The 22,644-nt window shown below is 35.7% G+C and overlaps 1 protein-coding gene across 11 annotated transcripts in view; it reads right to left on the reverse strand.

Moving 5' to 3' along the window:
• Positions 1–4,137: 4,137 nt before the first annotated feature.
• ZGRF1 (zinc finger GRF-type containing 1) overlaps positions 4,138–22,644 on the reverse strand; it is a 99,770-nt gene continuing 81,263 nt past the window's right edge. For 9 of the 11 annotated variants that reach the window (XM_065545341.1, XM_005555715.4, XM_045392782.2 and 6 more), the window contains 9 exons: positions 22,330–22,489; positions 18,874–18,951; positions 18,525–18,672; positions 13,585–13,712; positions 12,615–12,738; positions 5,911–6,087; positions 5,640–5,774; positions 4,673–4,934; positions 4,138–4,493 (listed from right to left, as the gene is read on the reverse strand). In XM_065545341.1, coding sequence (XP_065401413.1) covers positions 4,336–4,493; positions 4,673–4,934; positions 5,640–5,774; positions 5,911–6,087; positions 12,615–12,738; positions 13,585–13,712; positions 18,525–18,672; positions 18,874–18,951; positions 22,330–22,489 — 1,370 coding nt within the window. In that variant the 3' untranslated portion in view covers positions 4,138–4,335. Of the gene's footprint in view, positions 4,494–4,672; positions 4,935–5,639; positions 5,775–5,910; positions 6,088–12,613; positions 12,739–13,584; positions 13,713–18,524; positions 18,673–18,873; positions 18,952–22,329; positions 22,490–22,644 lie in introns of those variants that run through there. The other 2 variants (XM_045392779.2, XM_045392783.2) reach the window with 2 other exon arrangements.

Consider the following 22,644-nt stretch of genomic DNA (forward strand, 5'->3'; position numbering starts at 1 on the left):
AGACATTCAAAGAGAAATCAACAAACCCATTTCTCTAGTAAAAATTATATTTACCAGGAAGGTATAGATTGTCCAACAAATAGGCCAGGCACAGTGGCTCATGCCTGTAATCCCAGCACTTTGAGAGGCCAGGTGGGGGCGGATCACCTGAGGTCAGGAGTTCGAGACCAGCCTGGCCAACATGGTGAAACCCCATCTATCTCAAAAAACAAACAAACAAAAACACATTGTTAATAAATGGTTTCATACTAAATTAACTAAGGTAAATGATCAGGAGACGAGTCTAGTTGGATCAAAGAGGATTGTAAAATTTTTGGTCTTTTATCCTTTGATAAAGTGACTTACAATGCAGGTGGTGCAAATAGCCTAGCCTCAGAATTGGATTAGCTTGGGTTCCAGCCCTGCCTTGTACTACTCATGGTAGATTAGGTGGATTACTTCAATTTTTCTGATCCTTGGCTAAATCATTTACAGAATGGGGAAAATACCTATCCCCCCACTGGGGTAAATGAGATGTTTGTGAAAAAATCTTCAAAAATAAAAAAAATCCAACACACATACTATATAAAGTAAGCAATTAATGATGAGTAGATTAAAGCCTAGAAATTTCATTCTATTTCAATTTGTGATACATAAACTAATAGACATTCTATAAATTAAAATCTTTACATTTTAATATCCTATCATTTAATGAACACAAGTTGGGAGACATTGTTTTAAGATTGTTATGTATAGATGTTTGATGGCTATCATTGTAAAACTGGCTTATTACTTCGAGTATCTTGTAAAATCCTAAGAAATTTTAATATTTTGATTGTTATTGAATGGGATGCTTCTTAAAGTTCAATTCATGTCTATCCAACCTTGGAATTTGAGATGAAAAAGATAAAGAATGTGTTAGCCTGGGCTTTAGGGATTTTTTTTTTTAATGTCAAATATTGTTATCTTTTTCTTACTGAAAATACATATAAAGACCATATTAATATTCAGGGTTCAGATAGTATGTTTCCTCAAAATATATCATGGAGCCAAAAACAACTCCACAATGATCAACACCACCCAATCAGAAGAATGTTTTATTAATATAAACCAGGCCTGCTGCAGCTGACATTACACTTTGGGATGACAGTCTGTGACCCAATCCAGAATGGTAAAGATTAAAACCAGAGACAAAACTATTAATACCATATCCACTGTGGAGTAAGGTCCACCCAGAGTGAAAGAAAGCCTCTCCATCTTCTCGCCCAGGTGGGAATCTCCGTTCTAAACTAAGGGAATGGGGGCAGCATGGAAACAGAGACTAAACTATTTCCATTTCTTCCCCCGCACCACCATTACTTTTTCTTTTCTAAAGTGCCTGGTGGAAAAGAGTGCTTAACCTAGTGAGCTATGCAGGTGGGCTAGAAAGAATAGAAAGAATGGTTCTGCAAAAACCAACATTTTCTATTAATTGAGTTTTAGTTTTCTGTTACAATATGCTATAAATTAGAAAAAGGGAAATAATAGCTATGTAGTTATAAGATAGAGCTAATCCCTTAGCAAAAATAGTAGCATAGTATATTAGCCATCTCTTTGCCACCTTCTACACCGTAACATTTATACTAACTTATGTTCTAAACAAGAGGAATGTTGTTGAATGGGAAGTTCTTTTAAAGATTTCGATGTGTTCCTGTTTAAAAAGGACCCAGGCACGGTGGCTCATGCCTGTAATCCCAGCACTTTGGGAGGCTGAGGTGGGCAGATCACCTGAGGTTAGGAGTTCGAGACCAGCCTGACCAACATGGTGAAACCCCATCTCTACTAAAAATACAAAAATTAGCCGGGCATGGTGGTGGGCACCTGTAATCCCAGCTACTTGGGAGGCCGAGGCAGAAGAATCGCTTGAAGCTGGGAGGCGGAGGTTGCAGTGAGCTGAGATCATACCACTGCACTCCAGCCCGGGCAACAGAGCACGACTCTGTCTCAAAAAAAATAAAAATAATAATTTAAAAAAAAAAAGGTTCCAGTGGCCTCTGTCACATTAAAATAACTATGAAAACACGTAAGATAAATATTTGACACTCCTAGCTGACCTATTGTCACAAGTTGGGAGGAATAGTAATGAACTGCTACAATGATATCCCTGGGTTGAAAATATAAAATTGATACAGTACATGTATAACGGCATTAAAAACAGAGTAGGCATGCTCACTTAAAAATAAGACCCTTCTCTCCTTTATTAAATATCAAAAATACAAGATTTATAACTACCAAAAAATAAGGCAGCTATACTTTCAAGTGCAGTTACTGCTTTTTGAGATTGCTGGAATGCTGAACCTACCCTCTACATCAGAATATTTGGCAATGTCTGGAGGCATTTTTAACTGTCACAACTTTGGGGTAAGGTGCCACTGGCATCTCATGGGCAGAGGCCAGGGATGCTGCTAAAGGGCACAGGACAGCCCCCCATAAGAAAGAATTATCTGGTCCAAAAACATTAAAAATGCCAAAGTTGAGAAGTCTTACTCTACACCATCAAGACCTGTCCCTATATCATGGTAGAAATGGAAATTTCTGGAAAACTGACAAAATGAGAGATGAAGGGAAGGGAGCAATTAATGACAGCACAGGCACTAGTGCAGAAGATTGAGCAGTTCTAAATAAAAGCTAGTAGGATTTAGACTAGGAATTGTGCAAAATCAGTCAGTCATCCAGCTGTAGATCCGAGAAAGAAGTTCAATTATCATCCAAATGAACAGTAAGTGAAGCCAAGGGCAATTTACATAGTGTTTATATAGCTCTCATAAGTGTATGTAAAAGAAATATATCCTCAGATATACAAAACCTCAAAAGATATATCATCTATATACTCTTTTTGGGGAAAATAAATTACTTGAGACCTAGCTCCAGCTGGCCAACAACTCAAAATTAAGAAATAAAAAATAGGGAGGTCTGGGCCGCAAAACTCAGGAATCCAGTTTAAATGTATGTTGTCAGTTAGATTGTACAGTTCATGGGTAAAACGTGGTTCTGTAATACTTCCTTCAACTATTCCTCTGCTTTGTAAGGATCTGTTGGAAGTCACATCTTTCACTTCAGTCTGGATGAACACTTAAAAAAGCAACTATTGTTGCAAGTAGTAACTAACACATTTGGGAAAAGGCTTGGAGAATTATTAAACCACAAGTTTGGTTACTGAATTTATTTTTTTTCCTAAGAGTTCCATAGAGACTGACTGGTCATTTTCTTTTTATTATGAAATAATTCCTGCAACTTTGAAATGAATATTTCCTGCATCTTTGAAATGAATATTGAGTGACTTGGGTCACAAAATATTTGAATTTTCCTGCATCTTTGAAATGAATATTGAGTGACTTCGGTCACTAAGATTTTTTTTAATTGGTAAAAATATTGCATTGATATTAATTATAATCAAGCCCTTGTCATTTTTCTTTCCAGGATGTATAAATGCTCTTTTGTTAATAATGTCTAAGAATCAATGTGGACACAAATGGTTTAAAACTTAACTACGTATATACACATAGAATATAAGCATAGAAAAAAGACTAAAGGAATATGTTAGTGATTATCTCCGGGTAGTGTATTTCTAGGTGATTTTTGTTTCCTGTTGTATACTTTCTTATATTTTGTAAATTTTCTACAAGAATGTATTATTTTTATAATAAAAAGTTGTAACCCATATATATATCAATACCTACTATGCAAACAAATGCAGAGGAAAAAGACTAGAAGAAAATGAACCAAAGGTAATCTTTCTTTCATCTGTTCATTCTTCCAATGGATACTTATTAAGCACCTATTATATCAGGTATAGGTGCAAGGCACCAGCCATGGCCAGGTGTTGAACACTGCTATCTCCAGGTGTAAACTTTTAGTGTTTTTCTTTCTTCTTTTGTGTACTTTTCAAAACTTTTAAACATAAAAACATATTTGTGAATATGTTTTTATTTATAAAATGGGGGGTCTTATAATCTTTTAAAAAATATTCTGATAAAGTTTAGAAAGGTGTTGGTATATCTGATTGTGTAGATATGTTCCAACAGATGAGCTCTGGAGACATTCACTATTATTGAAGTATACAGGTATTCTCCATACCCTGCCCCTTGTAAAATTCATTTCTTTAGCAAACAGAAATCATTCTTCTTAGAAAAAAGCTTATTTTTATTAGGATTTTATACTACCTTTTGTACACTTTTTTGAAGAACAAAATTTTTACATGTGTTTACTATGTTATTTAAATATCATAAAGTATTTTTAATAAGAGGGTTTAGAGTAATAAATATATAAAAAATATACAACATAAAATGAGTCTGACTTTACATATTTACAAAATATTTACATCATGTCTTTTTGTGAATGAGATTTATCTTTAGATTTCTCTTTTTCACTCTTTTTCTTCTGTTTTTCTTCTGCTTGTTTTTCAAAATAATCTTTAAGGAGATGGTTCAGCTGTGGTTCATACTGGTTTGCATCTTGCAATCCATCTTTCCTTCCTTAAAAAAACATACATGAGACAACTATTCTTTATTTTACAGAGGTCCCAATGTCATCATGTCAGTTACTTCCCCCAGTGACAAATTCAGAACTGCTCCTGCTTGAAGCACCCCAAGCATTAACCCATAAAAGTCAGTTTGAACTTGATACGCATGAATTAAACACATTTTTATTTTACCTTCGCAGTGTTGGATCACTCGTCCCCACAGTCGATTTTTCCTCAAACAGGCTAAATTTCCCACAATCAACAAATGCCTCTTTCCTCTAGTCAATGCAACATTCATTCTTTTTTCTGAATCAATGAATCCTACTTGTCTTGTCCTTACACAGGACAGAATAATGATCTCCTTTTCAGCTCCCTGAAAAGCATCTACTGTGGACACCTGCACAGTTTTAATATCAGGATGGCCAAAGTCCACAGCACTGAGTAAATGACAAAGCTGTGGAGGAAAAGATAGCAATCATGTGGTGAGAGATTGTGAAGAACTTAAGCTTCTGAACCTGCTCAAAGCAACCACTATAGTTTAACTAACAGTAAATAATTTTCATTTTTCTTTTATGACTCACATAGATTTGGCTAGTTTCTAAAATGATAGATAAATGACTAGATGACAATATTAATTACGACACAAAATCAAAAGTGATTTATCTATTGCTGCGTAACTCATTTGGATATGCTAATTTGGAGCTGATAAACTAATAATGAAACAGATCAAAAAATACTAAAAGAAAAAAGAAAAATCTAGTTAGAAGTAATTGGCTTATGTGTACATTAATATTTGGTATCTATCCTTGATTTAGTGATAAAATGTACTAATAATAAAAGAACATTTTGGATAACTGAGATTCAATCCCATCTGTCTACAAAGCATACACCATATTTTCTTTCCTCCAATTTGTTTTTTTGCATTTTTGCCCCAACAGCGGTAAACTAAATTTAATTAAACCTTGTTAGGTTTACATTTAATTACACAGAAAAAAAGCCAGACTAGAAAAAAATCAGAATATTTCTTTTTTAATACATTAATTACAGTACCAAAAGTTTTTCAGGCACCAAACCGACTACTATAAATGTAATATCAAATGTGGTAACATGTAATTGTAATATTTAATATATGACAAATGCTGTAATACATAATACCAACCTTGTACATCTGGGATTTGTATAATGTTATCACGCCAATCATAGAGCCTGCTATTCCACTTGCAATCAGTGATTGAATCAGCTTCAGTGTAAAAGTAGCTTCTGCCACATTATGAAAGCTGTTATCTCTTTCTATCTGGAGTAAGAAACAGATCCTAAATTATATTTCCCAGAAAGGCTATGGCAAAACCAAGTAAAATCATACAAACAACAACAAAATTAAACAAGGAACCTAAACCATGTTGACTCTCATCAACATTAATGTCATTTACCTGTTCTAGTCCTTTAACATTATAAAAACACAGGGTTGGTAGCCATTCCAATAAAGGGCTCCTCTCTATTTCTGTTACACCATTCATGAGGGTTCCTTTGTAAAACAGATCATTAGCAATAGCACTGATTGTAGGATGACAACGGTATTGAGTTCTCAATAGAATTGGCTTGTGACCCTAAGAAATTTAAAAGAAGAAAAGTAAGAACACATAACTTTTTTATTCTTCTATGGAAAGAACATTATGTTTTTAAAATTAAAAATATTGCTATATTATGTATGGTCTTAGGAGATGAATTACAAAAAAATGTAATTTTTTGTAATTAATTACAAAAAATAAAAATATATTTTTTAATTACTAAAAATATATTCATATTAAATTAGAAAAATTAGAAAATATAAAAGATGTCAACTTTAGACTTATCTAGTAAGTTTGGCTCCTAACATTATGGTGGTTTTTTTTTTTTTTGAGATGGAGTCTCGCTCTGTTGCCCATGCTGGAGTGCAATGGCATGATCTTGGCTCACTGTAGCCTCCACCTCCTGGGTTCAAGTGATTCTTCCGCCACAGCCTCCCGAGTAGCTGGAATTACAGGCATCTGCCATCACACCTGGCTAATTTTTGTATTTTTGTAGAGACTGGGTTTCCCCATGTTGGCCAAGCTGGTCTTGAACTCAAGTGATCCACCCGCCTTGACCTCCCAAAGTGCTGGGATTACAGGTGTGAGCCATCACGCTTGGCCAACATTATGCTTTTATAATATATCTGGGTTTGGTCTAACACTAAATTGAAAAGAATCTCTTAAAAAATTAGGTGTCGTAGATATCTCATTAACTTCCCTCATTGAGTAAAAGCCATTTTTCATTCTGAATCTTCAAAGAAGTTACAGATTTTATTAATGCATCATAAAATCCAAGTCCTATCTACTTTAGGGCTATTCGAGCAAAAAGTTCTGTAGTATTGTCAGAATTGAATAGCTACAAGGTGCTCTAACAATAATACATGTATAATTCAATGCAGGATTAATGACCAAATGGAGAAGAATCTTCTATGGCAAAAAAAAAAAAAAAAAAAATCCTAGTACTCTTTGGGGCATAAATTTGTCTACGTTTATAAGTCTAAGTCAGCAAGCACATGAAACTGCTGACAAAAGTGTCAAGTATAAAAATGCTGAAAGAAAAATAATGCTCAAGCCGGGCGCAATGGTTCAACGCCTGTAATTCCAGCACTTTGGGAGGCCAAGGTGGGTAGATCACCTGAGGTCAGGAGTTCGAGACCTGCCTGGCAAACATGGTAAAACCCCATCTCTACTAAAAATACAAAAATTAGCCAAGCATGATGGCGGGCGCCTGTAATCTCAGCTACTCGGGAGGCTGAGGTAGGACAATCACTTGAACCCAGGAGGTGGAGGTTGCAGTGAGCTGCTCAAATGTTAGAGAAATGACTAAATTATGGTATATCCACACTACATAATACTTAGTGATCAACATATTTATGACAACAGTAATGATACAAAGCTAGTAGTAACAAGGGGAGATGATTTACTATTATGCAAAGTTTAAAAAGGCAAGATAGAAGTTATATTTATGGTATGGTTTCAACTATGTATAAATACATATATTTGATATAGGCATATAACCCTAGGATAAAAGATGGAAGGAAAAATACTAAAACATTACAGAGAGTTTTCTCTTAAGGGCAGTGAAGTTATTACAGATGTTTTTGTTTTGTTTTTACCTTTTTTCTTTCTTTTCTGAGACAGGGTCTCGCTGTTGCTCAGGCTGGCCTCAAATTCCTGGGGCTCACACGATCCTTCTGCCTCAGCTTCCTGAGTAGCTGGGACTACAGATGCCTGACACCCCACCCGAATTTATCTATTTTTTTCTTTTCTTTTCTTTCTTTTTTTTTTCTTTTTTTTCTTTTTTTTTTTTTTTTTAAGAGACAGGATCCTGCTCTGCTGCCCAGGCTGGAATACAGTGGTGAGATATAGCTCATTGCAGCCTCAAACTCCTGGACTCAAATGACCCTCTCACCTCAGCCTCCCAAGCAGCTGAGATTATAGATTATAGGCACGAACCATCACACCCAGCTTGCCTTTTCTCTTGTCTGTAGTTTCCACACTTTCTATAATGAATAGTGATTACTTTTATTTCTTTTACTTTTAATAATTGTGAACTAGTTCAAATATACAGAAAGCAAAGAAATAATATTACATCCATGAACTTACCATCCAGACTTGACATTAGCCATATTAAGTCATTTTTGTTTTGGCTCTCTCTTTTGTTAGATAAAATATGACATATATAGCTAAAGATCCTCCTTCATTGCTTTCCTCTACCACCTTTCCCAGAAATAACCCCAGTCCTGATTTTGTTTTGTGGACTCGTCATACATGTTTTTATATGTTTACTGTATTGGTATGAATCTATAAATAATATATATTATGTGCTTTTGAAATTCTCATAAATGGCATTTTATTATAATTATCCCTTTGTGCTTTGCTTCTTTCAATATCCACTATATTTCTGAGAAGTATCCATATGGATCTAGCTCATTCATAATAACTGTTTTTTTATTCTACTCTCTGACTAACTCACTTTTTTGTCCATCTCTTATTTGCCGTTTTAGAATTCCCCTAAATTAAAAAAAACCCACTTCATATTTTAAAAGGCATTGACAATAGGTACATGGAAAAGGGCAGAACAGTATGCAGAGTACACTACCATTTGTTAAAATGGGGAGGGAAAATGCTCTATATTTGCTTACAGGCATAAAATATCACAAGAAAGGTACAAGACAGTGATGACAGTTTCTTTGAAGGAGAGAGAATGAATGATTGGGGGACAGGAGAAGTCTTCACTATCTCCATGTTTTTTGGTTCCACTTGAGTTTTGAACCATATGACTATATCACCTATTCAAAAACGTTTTAAGAATTTAAATAACTTTTTATTTTAAAAATTTTCTTGGTAGAGGCAGGATCTTACTCTGGTGCCAGAGCTGGTGTCAAACTTGTGGCCTTAAGTGATACTCCCACCTCAGTCTCCCAAAGTGCTGGGAGTTACAGGCCGGAGCCACCATGCCCAGCCCTTTTTTAAGATAATTTTTTTTTTTAGTTAAGATTTTTTTTTACAAAGCCATTGAAAATGTCTGATACAAAAGAGGTTGGACACTGACTTGTCACAGATGAGGTGGAAAGTTTTGCAATTAAATTGCAATTAACAGCTCAAGACAACTGAAAGCTTCCTTCTTCATAAAACGGAATACAATTCAACTCAAAATTCAATGCAACTTGACAGTTAGAAAGTCCAGCAAGAGGAGGTAACCGCTTGAGCTAACTCCGACCCGCAATGCAACTTGAAATTCAACCTAAGGGGGAACTTCTTAATTAAGGTAGAATAAAGCTGCCTTATAGAATCCATTCTCCAATATATAAAGGTACAAAAAATACAAAAACAGCAGCAATGATAATGCAGCAATTAGGCAACAAAGAAAGGTTTACAGCCAACCAAATGCCATAAACTTTAAAAAGTACTTGTCATCAAGAAAGAAACAAGATTCTGGGGTGGAAGGGGAAAAAGCAGCACAGTGAGCCAGAATTCATATGATGGCAATGGTTCCTAAGAATAATGAAAAAGGGAAAGTGAACTTGGCAGTTTTTACTAGAATTGAAGGCTCAAGAACTGTGTCCCTTTCCCGGGGATACTCTTGGGCCTCAGCTGTCCTATCACTTTGATGGGACATCACCATAATTCCAGGGTACTGAGAAAACAGAGAATACAAATCTGAGAGAGTATCTGATATTCAAGCATGAACACCAGAAAATGAAACAAGAATGGCAACTATACAAACATAGTGTTTATATAGTTGTATAGTTTGTATAGAAACAGTGTTCTCTCTTTCTCTCTCTGCCATGTAAGGACACAGCAAGAAGGTAGCATCTACAAGCCAATGACCAATGGAATAGAATAGAAAGTCCAGAAATAAACCCTTGTATATGTGCTCAACTGATTTTTGATGAGGGTTCCAAGACAATTACATGGGAAAAAAGGAGAGTCTTTTCCACACATTGGGAAAACGATATATCCACATGCAAAAGAATGAAATTGGACCCTTATACCATATACAAAAATTAACTCAAAATGGATCAAAGACCTCAACATAAGAGCTAAAATTATAAAATTCTTAGAAGAAAATATTGGGGAGAATTTTCATGACATTGGATTTGGCAACAATTTCATAGATATAACACTAAAAGCACAAGCAACAGAATTTTAAAAAATAGGTAAATTGAACTTCATCAAACTAAGAACTCTTGTGCATCAAAAAACACTATTAGGAAAGTGAAAAGACAACCAACAAAATGGAAAAAAAATTGCAAAGCATATATTTGAAAAGAGACTAATTTCTAGAATATATTAAAAAAAAAAAAACCTATAACGCAACAACAAAAAAACCAAAACAACCCAATTAAAAAATAGGCAAAGGACTTGAATAGGCATTTCTTCAAAGAGGATATAAAAATGGCCAATAAGCTCATGAAAAGAAGCTCAAGATTATTAGTCTTTAGGGAAACCACAATAAGATACCCCTTCACATCCATTAGGATGGCTATGATACTCAAAAACCAACAAGAAGTGTTGGTGAGAATGTGGATAAATCAGAACCCTTGTGCAACTGCTGTTGGGAGAGTAAAATGATGCAGCCACTATAGAAAAAAGTTTGGTGGTTTCTCAAAAATTTAAACATACAATTATCATATGACCCAACAATTATACTTCTGGGTATGTACTGAACTGAAAGCAGGGATTTGAACAAGAGATTATTCACAAGAGCCAAAAGGTGAAAACAACCCAACTATCTATCAACAGAAATGTAGTACATACATGCAATGGAATATTATTTAGCCTTATAAAGGAATGAAATTCTGATACATGCTACAACAAGGATGAACTCTGAACACATTATGCTAAGTAAATCAGACAGATGTAAAATGACAAATACTGTATGACTCTACTCAAATGAGGCAAATTCATAGAGCTAGAAAATAGAACAGAGGTTACTAGGGGCTGAGGGACGAGGAAATGGGAAATTATTGCTTAATGGTTCAAAGTTTCTGTTTGGGATAATGAAAAAATTCTGGAAATGGACAAGTGATGGTTGTACAACATTATGAATGTACTTTAAAGTAATAATAATATAGTACCGATACATGCTACAACATAAATGAACCTCAAAAAATGAAAGAAGAGAGACACAAAATGTCTCATATTGTATGATTCCATTTATATAAAATATCCAGAATAAATAAATCCATACAGAGAGAAAACAGGCTGGTGTCTGCCAGAAGCCGTAGGAAAGAGGAAATGGGCAGTTAACTGCTAAATGGGTATGGATTTTATTTTGAAGTGATGAAAACGTTTTGAAACCAGACAGAGGTAGTGGTTACACAAGAAACTGTGAATGTACTAAATGCTACTAGACTGTTCACTTTAAAATAGTTTCTGCTATATAAACCACATGCTGTAAAGAAAAAAAAAAATTTTTTTAAGAAATTTAAAAAATAGTTTTATGCTAGATGAATGCAATGGTTTGAACGTGTCCCTCAAATTTCCTGTGTTGGAAACTTCATCCCCATGCAACAGTGTTGAGAGGTGGGACTTTCAAAAGGTGATTAGGCCATGAGGATTCTTTGTAATCCTCACAGATTAATGCCATTATCACATGAGTGGGTTCCTCATAAAAAGATGGATTTGTGAATGGATTAATGCCATTCCTGGTATATGTGTGTGGGTTAATGGATTAATGCCATTATCACATGAGTGGCTTCCTCATAAAAGGATGAGTTTGGCCTCTCCCACTCTCTTGCTCTTCTGCCCGCCACCACAGGATGACAATGAAGCAAGAAAGTCCCTGCCAAATGCAGGTCCCTAGGTCTTGGACATCTCAGCCTCTGAAACTATAAGAAATAAATCTCTGTTCTTCATACATTACCCAGTCTCAGGTTGTTCTGTTATACTAGCACAAAATAGACTAAGACAGTAAATTCCACCCCAATTAAAAAATGTTAATAATTAATTTAAAAATTATTTACAATGTGAAGTAGTGCTCCATGTAGATAATAGAGACATTATAGGTTTTTTTGGTTTTAGAGCAAAAGCTATATACTCCTACCCACTACTCAAGTAAATAGGGAAACATTTCTTTTTATAAAAGGTACTGGCCGGGCGCGGTGGCTCAAGCCTGTAATCCCAGCATTTTGGGAGGCCGAGGCGGGCGGATCACGAGGTCAGGAGATCAAGACCATCCTGGCTAACACGGTGAAACCCCGTCTCTACTAAAAGATACAAAAAACTAGCCGGGCGAGGTGGCAGGCGCCTGTAAGTCCCAGCTACTGGGGAGGCTGAGGCAGAAGAATGGCGTAAACCCGGGAGGCGGAGCTTGCGGTGAGCTGAGATCCGGCCACTGCACTCCAGTCTGGGCGACAGAGTGAGACTCCGTCTCAAAAAAAAAAAAAAAAAAAAAAAAAAAGGTACTTAAATTGCAGGGTTCCACTTGTATTTAAGATTAATATTTTCCAGACAACTCCAATTATACATTATTTTAAGGCAGGACTAAATCTTCTAATATTTTCATTCTCTATCAACACATACACACAATGTAGAATCAATAAATGATAATTCTGTAAGAATTTAGCAGTATGTACCATTAAGCAAAGTCGATCAAAAAGAGTTTGTTCCAATCCATTTTCATGAGCTGCATCAGAACCCTGAATAGTAGGAGGTAGCTGTTTGGGATCTCCAACAAGAATCAGCTTTTCACACTCAAACCTAAAACAGAATTTCAAAAATTAATCTAAGCAATTAAAAAGAGTGCATTAACATCATTTATTACACTGTTTGCCAAAATTGTACTTCGAAATATTCAAATGCCATGAAATATCCTGAGTACTAATAAAGCTTAGTAGTTCTATTAAGCACATTAAAGGCTTTGAAAAGTTACGCAATAAAGAATCCTTTATATAATTTAGTTACCCTCCCCGCACATAAAAGCTAGTAGGTGCCCCTTGCCTCTGCATGGAATTAATATTTCACAGAGCATATTTGGGAAATGCTAGTTTTTAGAATCCATAAACTCTTAAAATTAAAGTCTTTCTTAGGAGTCATTTAGCTTAAACCGTTGTCTTAGAAATTAAGTAAATTGGGTTCTCAGGGGCTAAATGTTCTCCTAAATAGGAGTAGGATATAGTGGGGAAAAATCAAAGTTTTATAAACAAACCTATTTCTAAATCTCAACTCCATTATATTTTAGATACCCAGCAGGTTATTTAATCCTTTCATGCTTCAGTATTATTATTTTTTCTTTTTTCTTTTCTTTTTTTTGAGACGGGGTTTCACTCTGTGTCACCCAGGCTAGACTGCAGTCATGCGATCCCTGCTCACTGAAGCCTTGACCTCCTGGGCTCAAGCAATCCTCCCACCCCAGCCTCCCAAGTTGCTGGGACTTTAGGCACACACTACCATGCCCAGCTAATTTTGTATTTTCTGTAGAAATGGGGATTTGCCATGTTGCCCAAGCTGGTCTCAAACTCCTAGACTCAAACAATCCAGCTGCCTTAGCCTCATAAAGTGCTAGGATTACAGGTGCTACCCCAGGAAAAGAATATTTTAGGTTACCTTGCAATGGGAAGGAGAGAGGCCGGTTCGGTTATCTGACTACACTCATCCAACACAACTACAGGAAATTTAAGATCATTCATGCATGGGAATGGGCAGGCTGCACAGGTAACTCCAACTACTCGAACCTTTATTACAACAAAAATGTTATTAATTAACAACTATTAAAAGAAAATAAGAGAATGTATTTACCAAAGAACTTGTAGGCTAAAATTAGAGAGTGAGCTAGTCCTAATTTAATTCCTAGCCATCAGAAATCTTAGGTCATCATATCTCCATATTTTTATTATTCCTACATACAAAATGGAAATCAACAAATGTAGGTTACTTAAGCCACAAGCCCATTAACAAGAACAAATAAAAGACATATTTTGATATTCAGAAGGAAAGTATCACAATATCAAGCATTTGTAAAATATCAAGGATGACGCACATATTTTATTGTCTAGATGAGGTTAGACAATGTACATTATATCAACACAGGCCAAAGTTCTTCACAAAAAACACTGAATATGTTAACGAAATATTCTTTGCTTAACCTTCAAGCACATTAGTTTTATTTATTTAAAAATGTAAAGATGACTAATTTTAAACAACAGTAAATAAAATGTACTCGTAGCCTGTGAATATATTTGAATCTTGTAAGTTACACATTATAGCAACATGGCATTACTCTGAAGGCAAAAAGCTTCATAAAAGCTGATTTTTAATCTCTAAAGTTAAATGTAAACAATAGGGAAATCTATGAATTTTCTAAATCGATGTAGTCATTGACCTAGTAGCCTGCTATCTATACACATATGTGTACATACACATATACACACGTATGTTTGTGTACATATACATATGTGTGTATAAACACAAACACATACACATACATGTACCTATACATATACAGTCATGTGCCACATAACAATGTGATGTTTCAGTCAATGATGGACCAGATATATGATGATGGTCTCATAAAATTATAATGGAGCTGAAAAATTCCCAGCCCCTAGTGACATCACAACTCTCACAGCACAATGCATTATGCATGTGTTTATGGTGATCCTGGTGTAAACAAACCTACTGTACTGCCAGTCATATAAAACTATAGCACATACAATTATGTACAGTTCATACTTGATAATAAATGACTATTTTAGTGGTTTATACATTTACTATAGCACACTTTTATTATTATTTTAGAATGTACTCCTACTTATTTTTTTAAAAAAAAGTTGTCTATAAAACAGTTTCAGGGACATCCTTCAGGAGGTATCCAGAAGAAGGTATTGTTATCATAAGCCCTGACAGCCCCATGTGTCCTATTGCCCCTAAAAACTTTCTAGTGGGACAAGATGTAGAGGGGGAAGACAGTGATACTGATGATCCTGACCCTGGGTAGGCCTAGAATAATGTGTGTATTTGTATCTTAGTTTTAAACAATAAAAGAAAAAAACAGTTTTAAAGATAAAAAAAGAAAAATTTTAAATAAAGCTTATGGAATATTTTTGTATATACAAAATGTTTGTGTTTCAAGCTGCGTTATTACAAAAGAATCAGTTTTTTTAAATTTTAAAGTTTATAAAGTAAAAATATTATAATAAGCTAATTTATTATTGAAGAAAGAAAACATTTTTAAATAAATTTGGGGTAGCTTAACTGTACAGTGTTTACAAAGTCTACAGTAGGCCAGGCGTGGTGGCTCACACCTGTAATCCCAGCACTTTGGGAGGCTGAAGCAGGTGGATCGCTGAAGGTCAGGGGTTTGAGACCAGCCTGGCCAACATGGTGAAACCCCATCTCTAATAAAAATGCAAAACTTAGCCGGGCATGGTGGCAGGTGTCTGTAATCCCAGCTACTCGGGAGGCTGAGGCAGAAGAATCGCTTGAACCCGGGAAGCGGAGGTTGCAGTGAGCTGAGATCGCAGACTGCACTCCAGCCTGGACAGAGCAAGATTCTGTCTCAAAAAAATCAAAACTTTTTTTTAAGTCTACAGTAGTGTACAGCAGTGTCCTAGACCTCCACATTCACTCACCACTCACTCACTGACTCAACCACAGTGACTTCCAGTCCTGCAAGCTCCATTCATGGTAATTTAACTATAAAGTTAACTATTAAAAAGCTATAATATACATAGTTTTCTGAGGACTTCTAGAACCAAAACTTTGTGGTTATTATTTCCAATTTCTCCTTCCCTCCCTCCCTATACAGGTGTACCATTTTAAATCTTTTATACCATATTTTCACAGTACATTTTCTGTTTAGATACAGAAATACCATTGTGTTACAATTAATTGCCTACAGTATACAGTACAGTAACATGCTGTACAGATTTGTAGCTGAGGAGCAACAGGCTATACGATGTGGCTTAGGTGTGTAGCAGGCTATACCATCTAGGTTTGTGTAAGTACACTATGACGTTCACACAATGACAAAACTGTAAAACAATACATTTCTCAGAAAGTAATTCCATTGTTAAATGATATATGATTGTACTTATTCTCTTCTAACAATCTGAAGATCTATAAAATTATACTTCTTGATAGCAAGGGCAGTTCATACCAACTGACCATATCTTTTTTCAACAAAGTGACAAAAAGTATACTTTACAAATTAAATATTGCCTCCACAGATCCTACAAAACAAGAAAACATTACAACTGCCTTATTTTCTTTAATAATAAATAATACTCACCACACACAATAGCCCTGTATCAGTTAGGTTTTCTTCTTTTGTTAAAAACAAAAACAAAAATCTTAAAGCCACATTTATATCAGAAATTCCACAGTATTTAAACATTCAGTGCTTTAAAAATGATCAAGCTTCAGTGCCACTCTGAAATATTATTCATTTTATTTAATTTCTGGCAACTGTATCTACAAAACAATCTTAGAATGAGAACTCTAAAGTTCTGTGTCAGGAAGTTTTTAAATTTAAAGAAATGTCTAATACAAAGACCTAAAGTTTTAAGTTTTCTTTAAAAAATTATATTATCTTTTAATTTATTATTATGTTGCTGAGATTCTAACAGCAGAAAAGATTTTGTTACTGACCTAACAAGTATTAATTAACTATGAAGCATTTTTAAAAATTAGTTTTATTGTGAAGACATGTCACTTTAGAAATGAGTCAGGTCTTCCGGGTGTGGTGGCTCATGCCTGTAATCCCAGCACTTTGGGAGGCGGAGGTGGGAGGATCACTTAAGGTCAGGAGTTTGAGACTAGCCTGGCCAACATTGTGAAACCCCGTCTCTACTAAAAATACAAAAATTAGCCAGGTGTGGTGGCACGTGCCTGTAGTCCCAGCTACTCAGGATGCTGAGGCAAGAGAATCGCTTGAACCCAGGAGGTGGAGGTTGCAGTGAGCTGAGACTGTGCCACTGCACTCCAGCCTGCAGCCTGGGCGACAGGCTCAAAAAAAAAAAAAAAAAAAAAGGTGTCAGGTCTGAATGCCTGACTGGACCTTAGAAATATGTCAGAGAAAACATCTAAAAAAATAATTCCTCTAAAATAGTTTTCATTTGTGAATAGGTGATACCAATGAGCAATAGATCATGGTAACTGAGCTTTCATTCAGAAAATCAGCCAAGAAATCGTTAACAATGATACATTATTCTTATGTATCATTGTTATGTTGGGTTAGTAAAGTGGTAAGTAGTTTAAATAAATGACTAATTTGTATTAATTGAACACAGCCAAACTAAGCCTTTCTGGATTTGGTTAAGAAGAGAGTACAGAGTTAACTCTAAAATTCAAATAACAGAAAGTTAGTCTGAAGTTTTCTGAGGACTTCCAGAACCAAAACTTGTTATAGATTTAGTTATTATTTCCAGTTTCTCCTTCCTGCTCTAGGAAATTATTATTACATATCCACACCCTTTGCCATGTTACTTGGCAGTGCTTCCCACCAGAGAAGTAGGGGAGTATATTTCCTTGCCTCACTGATGTTAGGCTTGGCCATGTGACCTGTTACAGCAAATGGAATGTCAGCAGACATAATATGAACTGAAGCCTTAAATGTGTTTCTGTGATCTGTCCTGCCCTCTTGCACTTCTGCCATCTGTTCATGCCATAGCAACTGTTCTCAGAATGAGAGACTTGATCCGTAGCCTCAGGCCAAGCGACACCACTTGACCTGTAGAGTCATAAGCTGTTGTCTTAAAGTACTAAGACTGAGTTTGTCAACCCTCATTATTTCAGCAATAGCTGATTAATACAGGGTGCCAAGTAGACTGATTTTCTCAACTCTCTAGCAGAAAGTTGCCAATGTGCAAGTGGCCCAAGAAGCCAACAACTTTCTTTTACTCCATCCCCATTGCTTTTCCCCATGCTCTCCTTTCACAGGAGGAAGCTGCTGATTGATTTCTCTCTTCCAACAGCTGATGCCCAGGCTTCCCTGGATCAAAACTTGATAAAGAAGATGGTGCTACCTGTTACAGCCTAGAATCTTGTGTGCTTAGTCTTGGCTCCCAATACCTGGAAGCTAGTATCTGAGCCTCCTGGATTTTTGGATATATACAAACACTAAAGGTCTTGGCTTTCTTGGAGAGCATGAGCGACAAATTTCATTTGGATATTTTGCTCAGGGTCAGACCCTCTCCATCACTGTTTCTCCTAGAATATAACCAATTTCATTTAACTTGCAAGGAATCTATTCCCACCTCTATACTTTCCTCTTCAAGCCTATAAAAAGAAAGTAAACAGGGAGAAGGAGAAAGGATGACTCAGTCATGGTGAGTTGGATCTATTCACGAATTTGAAGAATGCTTTGAAGCAAACATAAAACATACAATGGGTAGACTATATCCAAGGATCCACATGCATGCACCTCAGTAGAATCTAAACTATCATGGCAGTTTGTTTTATTTAAAGGAAATATTATTTCATCAACAGAAACAAGAGAATCTGAATGGTATACATAAATCAAGAAACAAACTGAAGCTACTTCTTACCTGCTTCAGCAGGGTTCTATTTGTCCCCAGTTTATGCTGCTCAATGCTTTTTCTCACATAGACTCTTTCCGTAGGAGTCAGGTCTTCTTTCATTAGTGCATGTAGTTCTTTTAACTGTTCACTTTCATTTTCTGAGCCAGCATGCAGGCTAAATAATTATATTAAAAACACTCCTCTTTATTTCATTTTTCGTAACATCACAGTAAAGCAAAATACGAATTTTCTAAGTTAACCAAGACAAGATAAGCCTTTCTCCATTCTTCAAAAATCAAATTTAAGGTAAGAGTCATATAAAAGTACCATACTTCCCTCTGACCATTCTGTGACTTCTGGAATTTTGCATTCTTACCTATAAGGTAAAATTGGTTTGGCAATCTTCCTAACACTCCCAACTCTGATAAAGTTTTCAAATCCAAGACTGAGAAGCCTTTAAATAAGAAAACAATATAGATTCTGATTATTTAGGAAACAGAATACAAAATAAAGTTTTATATAATAACTGTGTTATTACAACTAATTTTGTGTAACAGTATATTTTAGTTATAAAATTTAATGTGAAATACCTAAACTCAAAGTAAACGCAATGTAGTTGGTTTTTTAAATATAATGCATTTTCTAGAGAATTAAAAAATATGCATTATTCCATCTTGAAGGCTCATTAAATGTTCATAAAAAGCCAATGTTAGTATTTATCACAAATAAAATTGCCTCTAAAGACACAATATAGAAAGCAATAGCTACCATATACTTAGCACCAAGATTTGTTAGGAAGAGCCTCTTTACGTATGTCACATTGTTTAACACTCACTACAGCTCTAGATGAAATCTCCTCTTAGAGATGAGGACACAAGCTCAGAGGTGAGGTATCATGATTCAAACCCAGGCAACTCTGTCTACATCCAAAGGTTATGACTGGTCCTCTACATACATTACCCCTTAGTTAGGGCTTTGTGAGGAATGACCCCTCACCTACACTTTCCTTTTATATCTTACAGCTCTAGCACTATGCTGGGAACACAGCTGGAACTCAGTGAATACTCAACTCTCTAAAACTTCTACCACCTCAAAATGGGAACGTAAAGACCTGGAGAACTAAACTATAGATCTCTAAAAACAATTTTCCAAAATAATTACGAAACAAATTAGTATCAATATATGAATAGATTTCAATTTTCACATTTTTCATAGTCTTCAGCTTGAAGAATAATAGCAACTTAACGGGCTGAAATACTAGCTTACGATTTTTTTTTCAATGCAAGTTTGGTTAAATCTATAATAACAAAGGTGCAGTCTCCTCAAAGTACTATTCACCCCATGCTCTTTCATTTCTTCTCAAGAAACTGTTCTATCCACTACAATAGGGAAACAAGGTCTGTTCAAGCACACAATGAAAAGGTTATTTCAGTGTGAAGAAATGTATGAAACCAGACTATAAGCAGTTGAGGCATAGATCCTAATTAGAGATTCACATTTCTCAGGTCCTTATCAGAGATTTAAGCATTAAAGAATCTCTTTTATAAGTTTCCTGTTAACTTTTAGTATTGAGTACTTACCTTCCCTCCTCATTCTAACTTCTTGTTTTTTTGTTTGTTTGTTTGTTTTTAATATTGTTTTGTTTTCTAACAGTCTACAGTTAAATTTTCATCTTGGGCTAAGCAATCTAAAGTTCCTTCCTGTGTAGTCTCCAGGTAACTCTTCATTGTCTTTATTAAAAACAAACAAACAAACACAACGTCCTCAGCCACTCTTTTAAATTGCTTATAAGAGTGTACACTGGAAGAATCTTTCTGAAGGGAAATTTTGAAAAGTATATTTAGAAGCTTAAAAGTTTTCATATCTTTTATTCTAGGCTTAGGATTATTTTCCTAAGGAAAGAATCAGAAATGGATACAGAGTTTTATGTTTAAGGATCTTTGTCATAATATAATTCATACTGGCAAGAATTTGGAAATAATTTACTGATCAAAAATTGCTTAAAGTATGGCATAAGAAAATCATTGAATATAATAGAGTTATAAAAAATTATGTTTTCTAAGATTTTTTTTTTTGGGACAGAGTCTCACTTTGTCACCCAGGCTGAAGTGCAGTGGTGTGATCTTGGCACACTGCAACCTCCACCTCCCGGGTTCAAGTGATTCTTGTGCCTCAGCTGCCCGAGTAGCTGGAATTACAGGCATGTCCCACCATTCCCAGCTAATTTTTATATTTTTGGTAGAGATGGGGATTCACCATGTTCGCCAGGCTAGTCTTGAACTCCTGGCCTCAAGTGATCTGCTCACTTCAGCCTCCCAAAGTATTGGGAATACAGGCATGAGCCAACTTTTTAAGTAAAAAAAGCAGGACACAAACAACACATACTATTGAATCTCAAATTTGGAAAACAAAATGTATGAGTGTGTATTTAAAAATCTGTAAATAAATATAATAAAACATCTGTGTAGTCTGCATATGTTCTACCATAAACATTCACTTGTATAATTATGAAAATTAATTTTTAAAATGCCTAGGCTTAGAAATAATGACTGTTTCTCCTAACCAAACTGCCATTTATGTTGAAATTCAGATCATTAAACATTGGAATATTGGTGAAATATTGTAATATTCTTTGCATTTTTAATAAAGTCTTATGCAATCACAAAAATTACCTTCAAAACAGATTATTGTCTTCTTTGCATTCCTCTTATTGAAATAAAAAACATAATATACTTAAATTGTTAAGCCATTTTACTATGATGTGTTCATATAGGCAGATGAACAAGAGACTAATCTATAACTACTGATTCTGGAATTTGATTCTAGCCTACTTCTTTTTATTTATTTATTTATTTATTTTTATTTTTTTTTTGAGACAGTCTCCCTCTGTCACCCAGGCTGGAGTGCAGTGGTACAGTCTCAGCTCGCTGCAGCCTCTGCCTTCTGAGTTCAAGCAATTCTCCTGCCTCAGTCTCCTGAGTGACTGGGATTACAGGCACCTGGCACCACACCGGGCTGTTTTTTGGTATTTTTAGTAAAGACGGGATTTCACGATGTTGGCCAAGCTGGTGTTGAACTTCTGACATCAAGTGATCTGCCCACGTTGGCCTCCCAAAGTGCTGGGATTACAGGCGTGAGCCACCACGCCCAGCCTGATTTTAACCTACTTCTAAGGTAATAGATCCAAGACTCCTAGGTCAGAGACAAAGGACTTTTACTTATGGCACAGGAAGCAGTATAATTATCAACATATCTGCATTGGTTTCCCTTGGCTCCCAAGTCACATGAGGAGACAAACAGCATCCAGGTAGATGCCTGCACATGCCGTGGGTTGAGGAGTAGGGCAAGAACACTGAGGCTGGGGATCCAATATCTTACAACAAGTAATAAGCAAGCCTGCTCTTTGTCCTGGAGGGAGACATTACTTCATCAGTCAAAGTTGCTTATTGCAAACAAAATGTGAGAAATGTTTTGGGTAAGAATGGTCAGGGACTTGTATCCTTGGCATCCCAGCAGGGATGCTCAGGGCTGCTGGCAGACTGCCTCCCCCAACAATACATCTCTAGCCCTACATGTTCTTGGCTGAACTTGAATTTTTGCATGAGTATCACTGTGCCAAAATTTCCAGTTTTGGTTTTTATTTTATCCTACTTACAAACTAATTAGTTAGCCTGTTACTGTTTCACAGATGCTGGCTCCTGGGTCAGAGACAAATGTCTTGCATTCTTGGCATAACCAGCAAGAGTACATGGACACTCAGGGCCCACAGTGGGTTGCCTCTCTCAACAATATCCCAAAACAATAGCTACTTAAATGCACTTGTCATGCCTACCCAAGAAGTACTCTGTCAACAGCCACATTAGTAGAAGAAGAAATTAGAAGTTTCCATGGCCTTGCATTTCCAACGGTGGGAGCTTCACTCTTTTCAAACAGCTGTACAAAGAACAAAATCACCACTGCCAGCAAATAACTCTTTCCTGCTCCAAACACACCTAATTATTTTAAAAGAAGAAGAAAAAATAAAAAGCATAAAATAAATAAATTTCTTTTTTCTTTTCTTTTTTGAGACAGAGTCTCACTCTGTCACCCAGGCTGGAGTGCAATGGCACAATCTCAGCTCACTGTAACCTCCGCCTCCCAGATTCAA

Source organism: Macaca fascicularis, chromosome 5 (genome assembly GCF_037993035.2).
Source record: "Macaca fascicularis isolate 582-1 chromosome 5, T2T-MFA8v1.1".
In the NCBI taxonomy this organism is placed as follows: domain Eukaryota; kingdom Metazoa; phylum Chordata; class Mammalia; order Primates; family Cercopithecidae; genus Macaca; species Macaca fascicularis.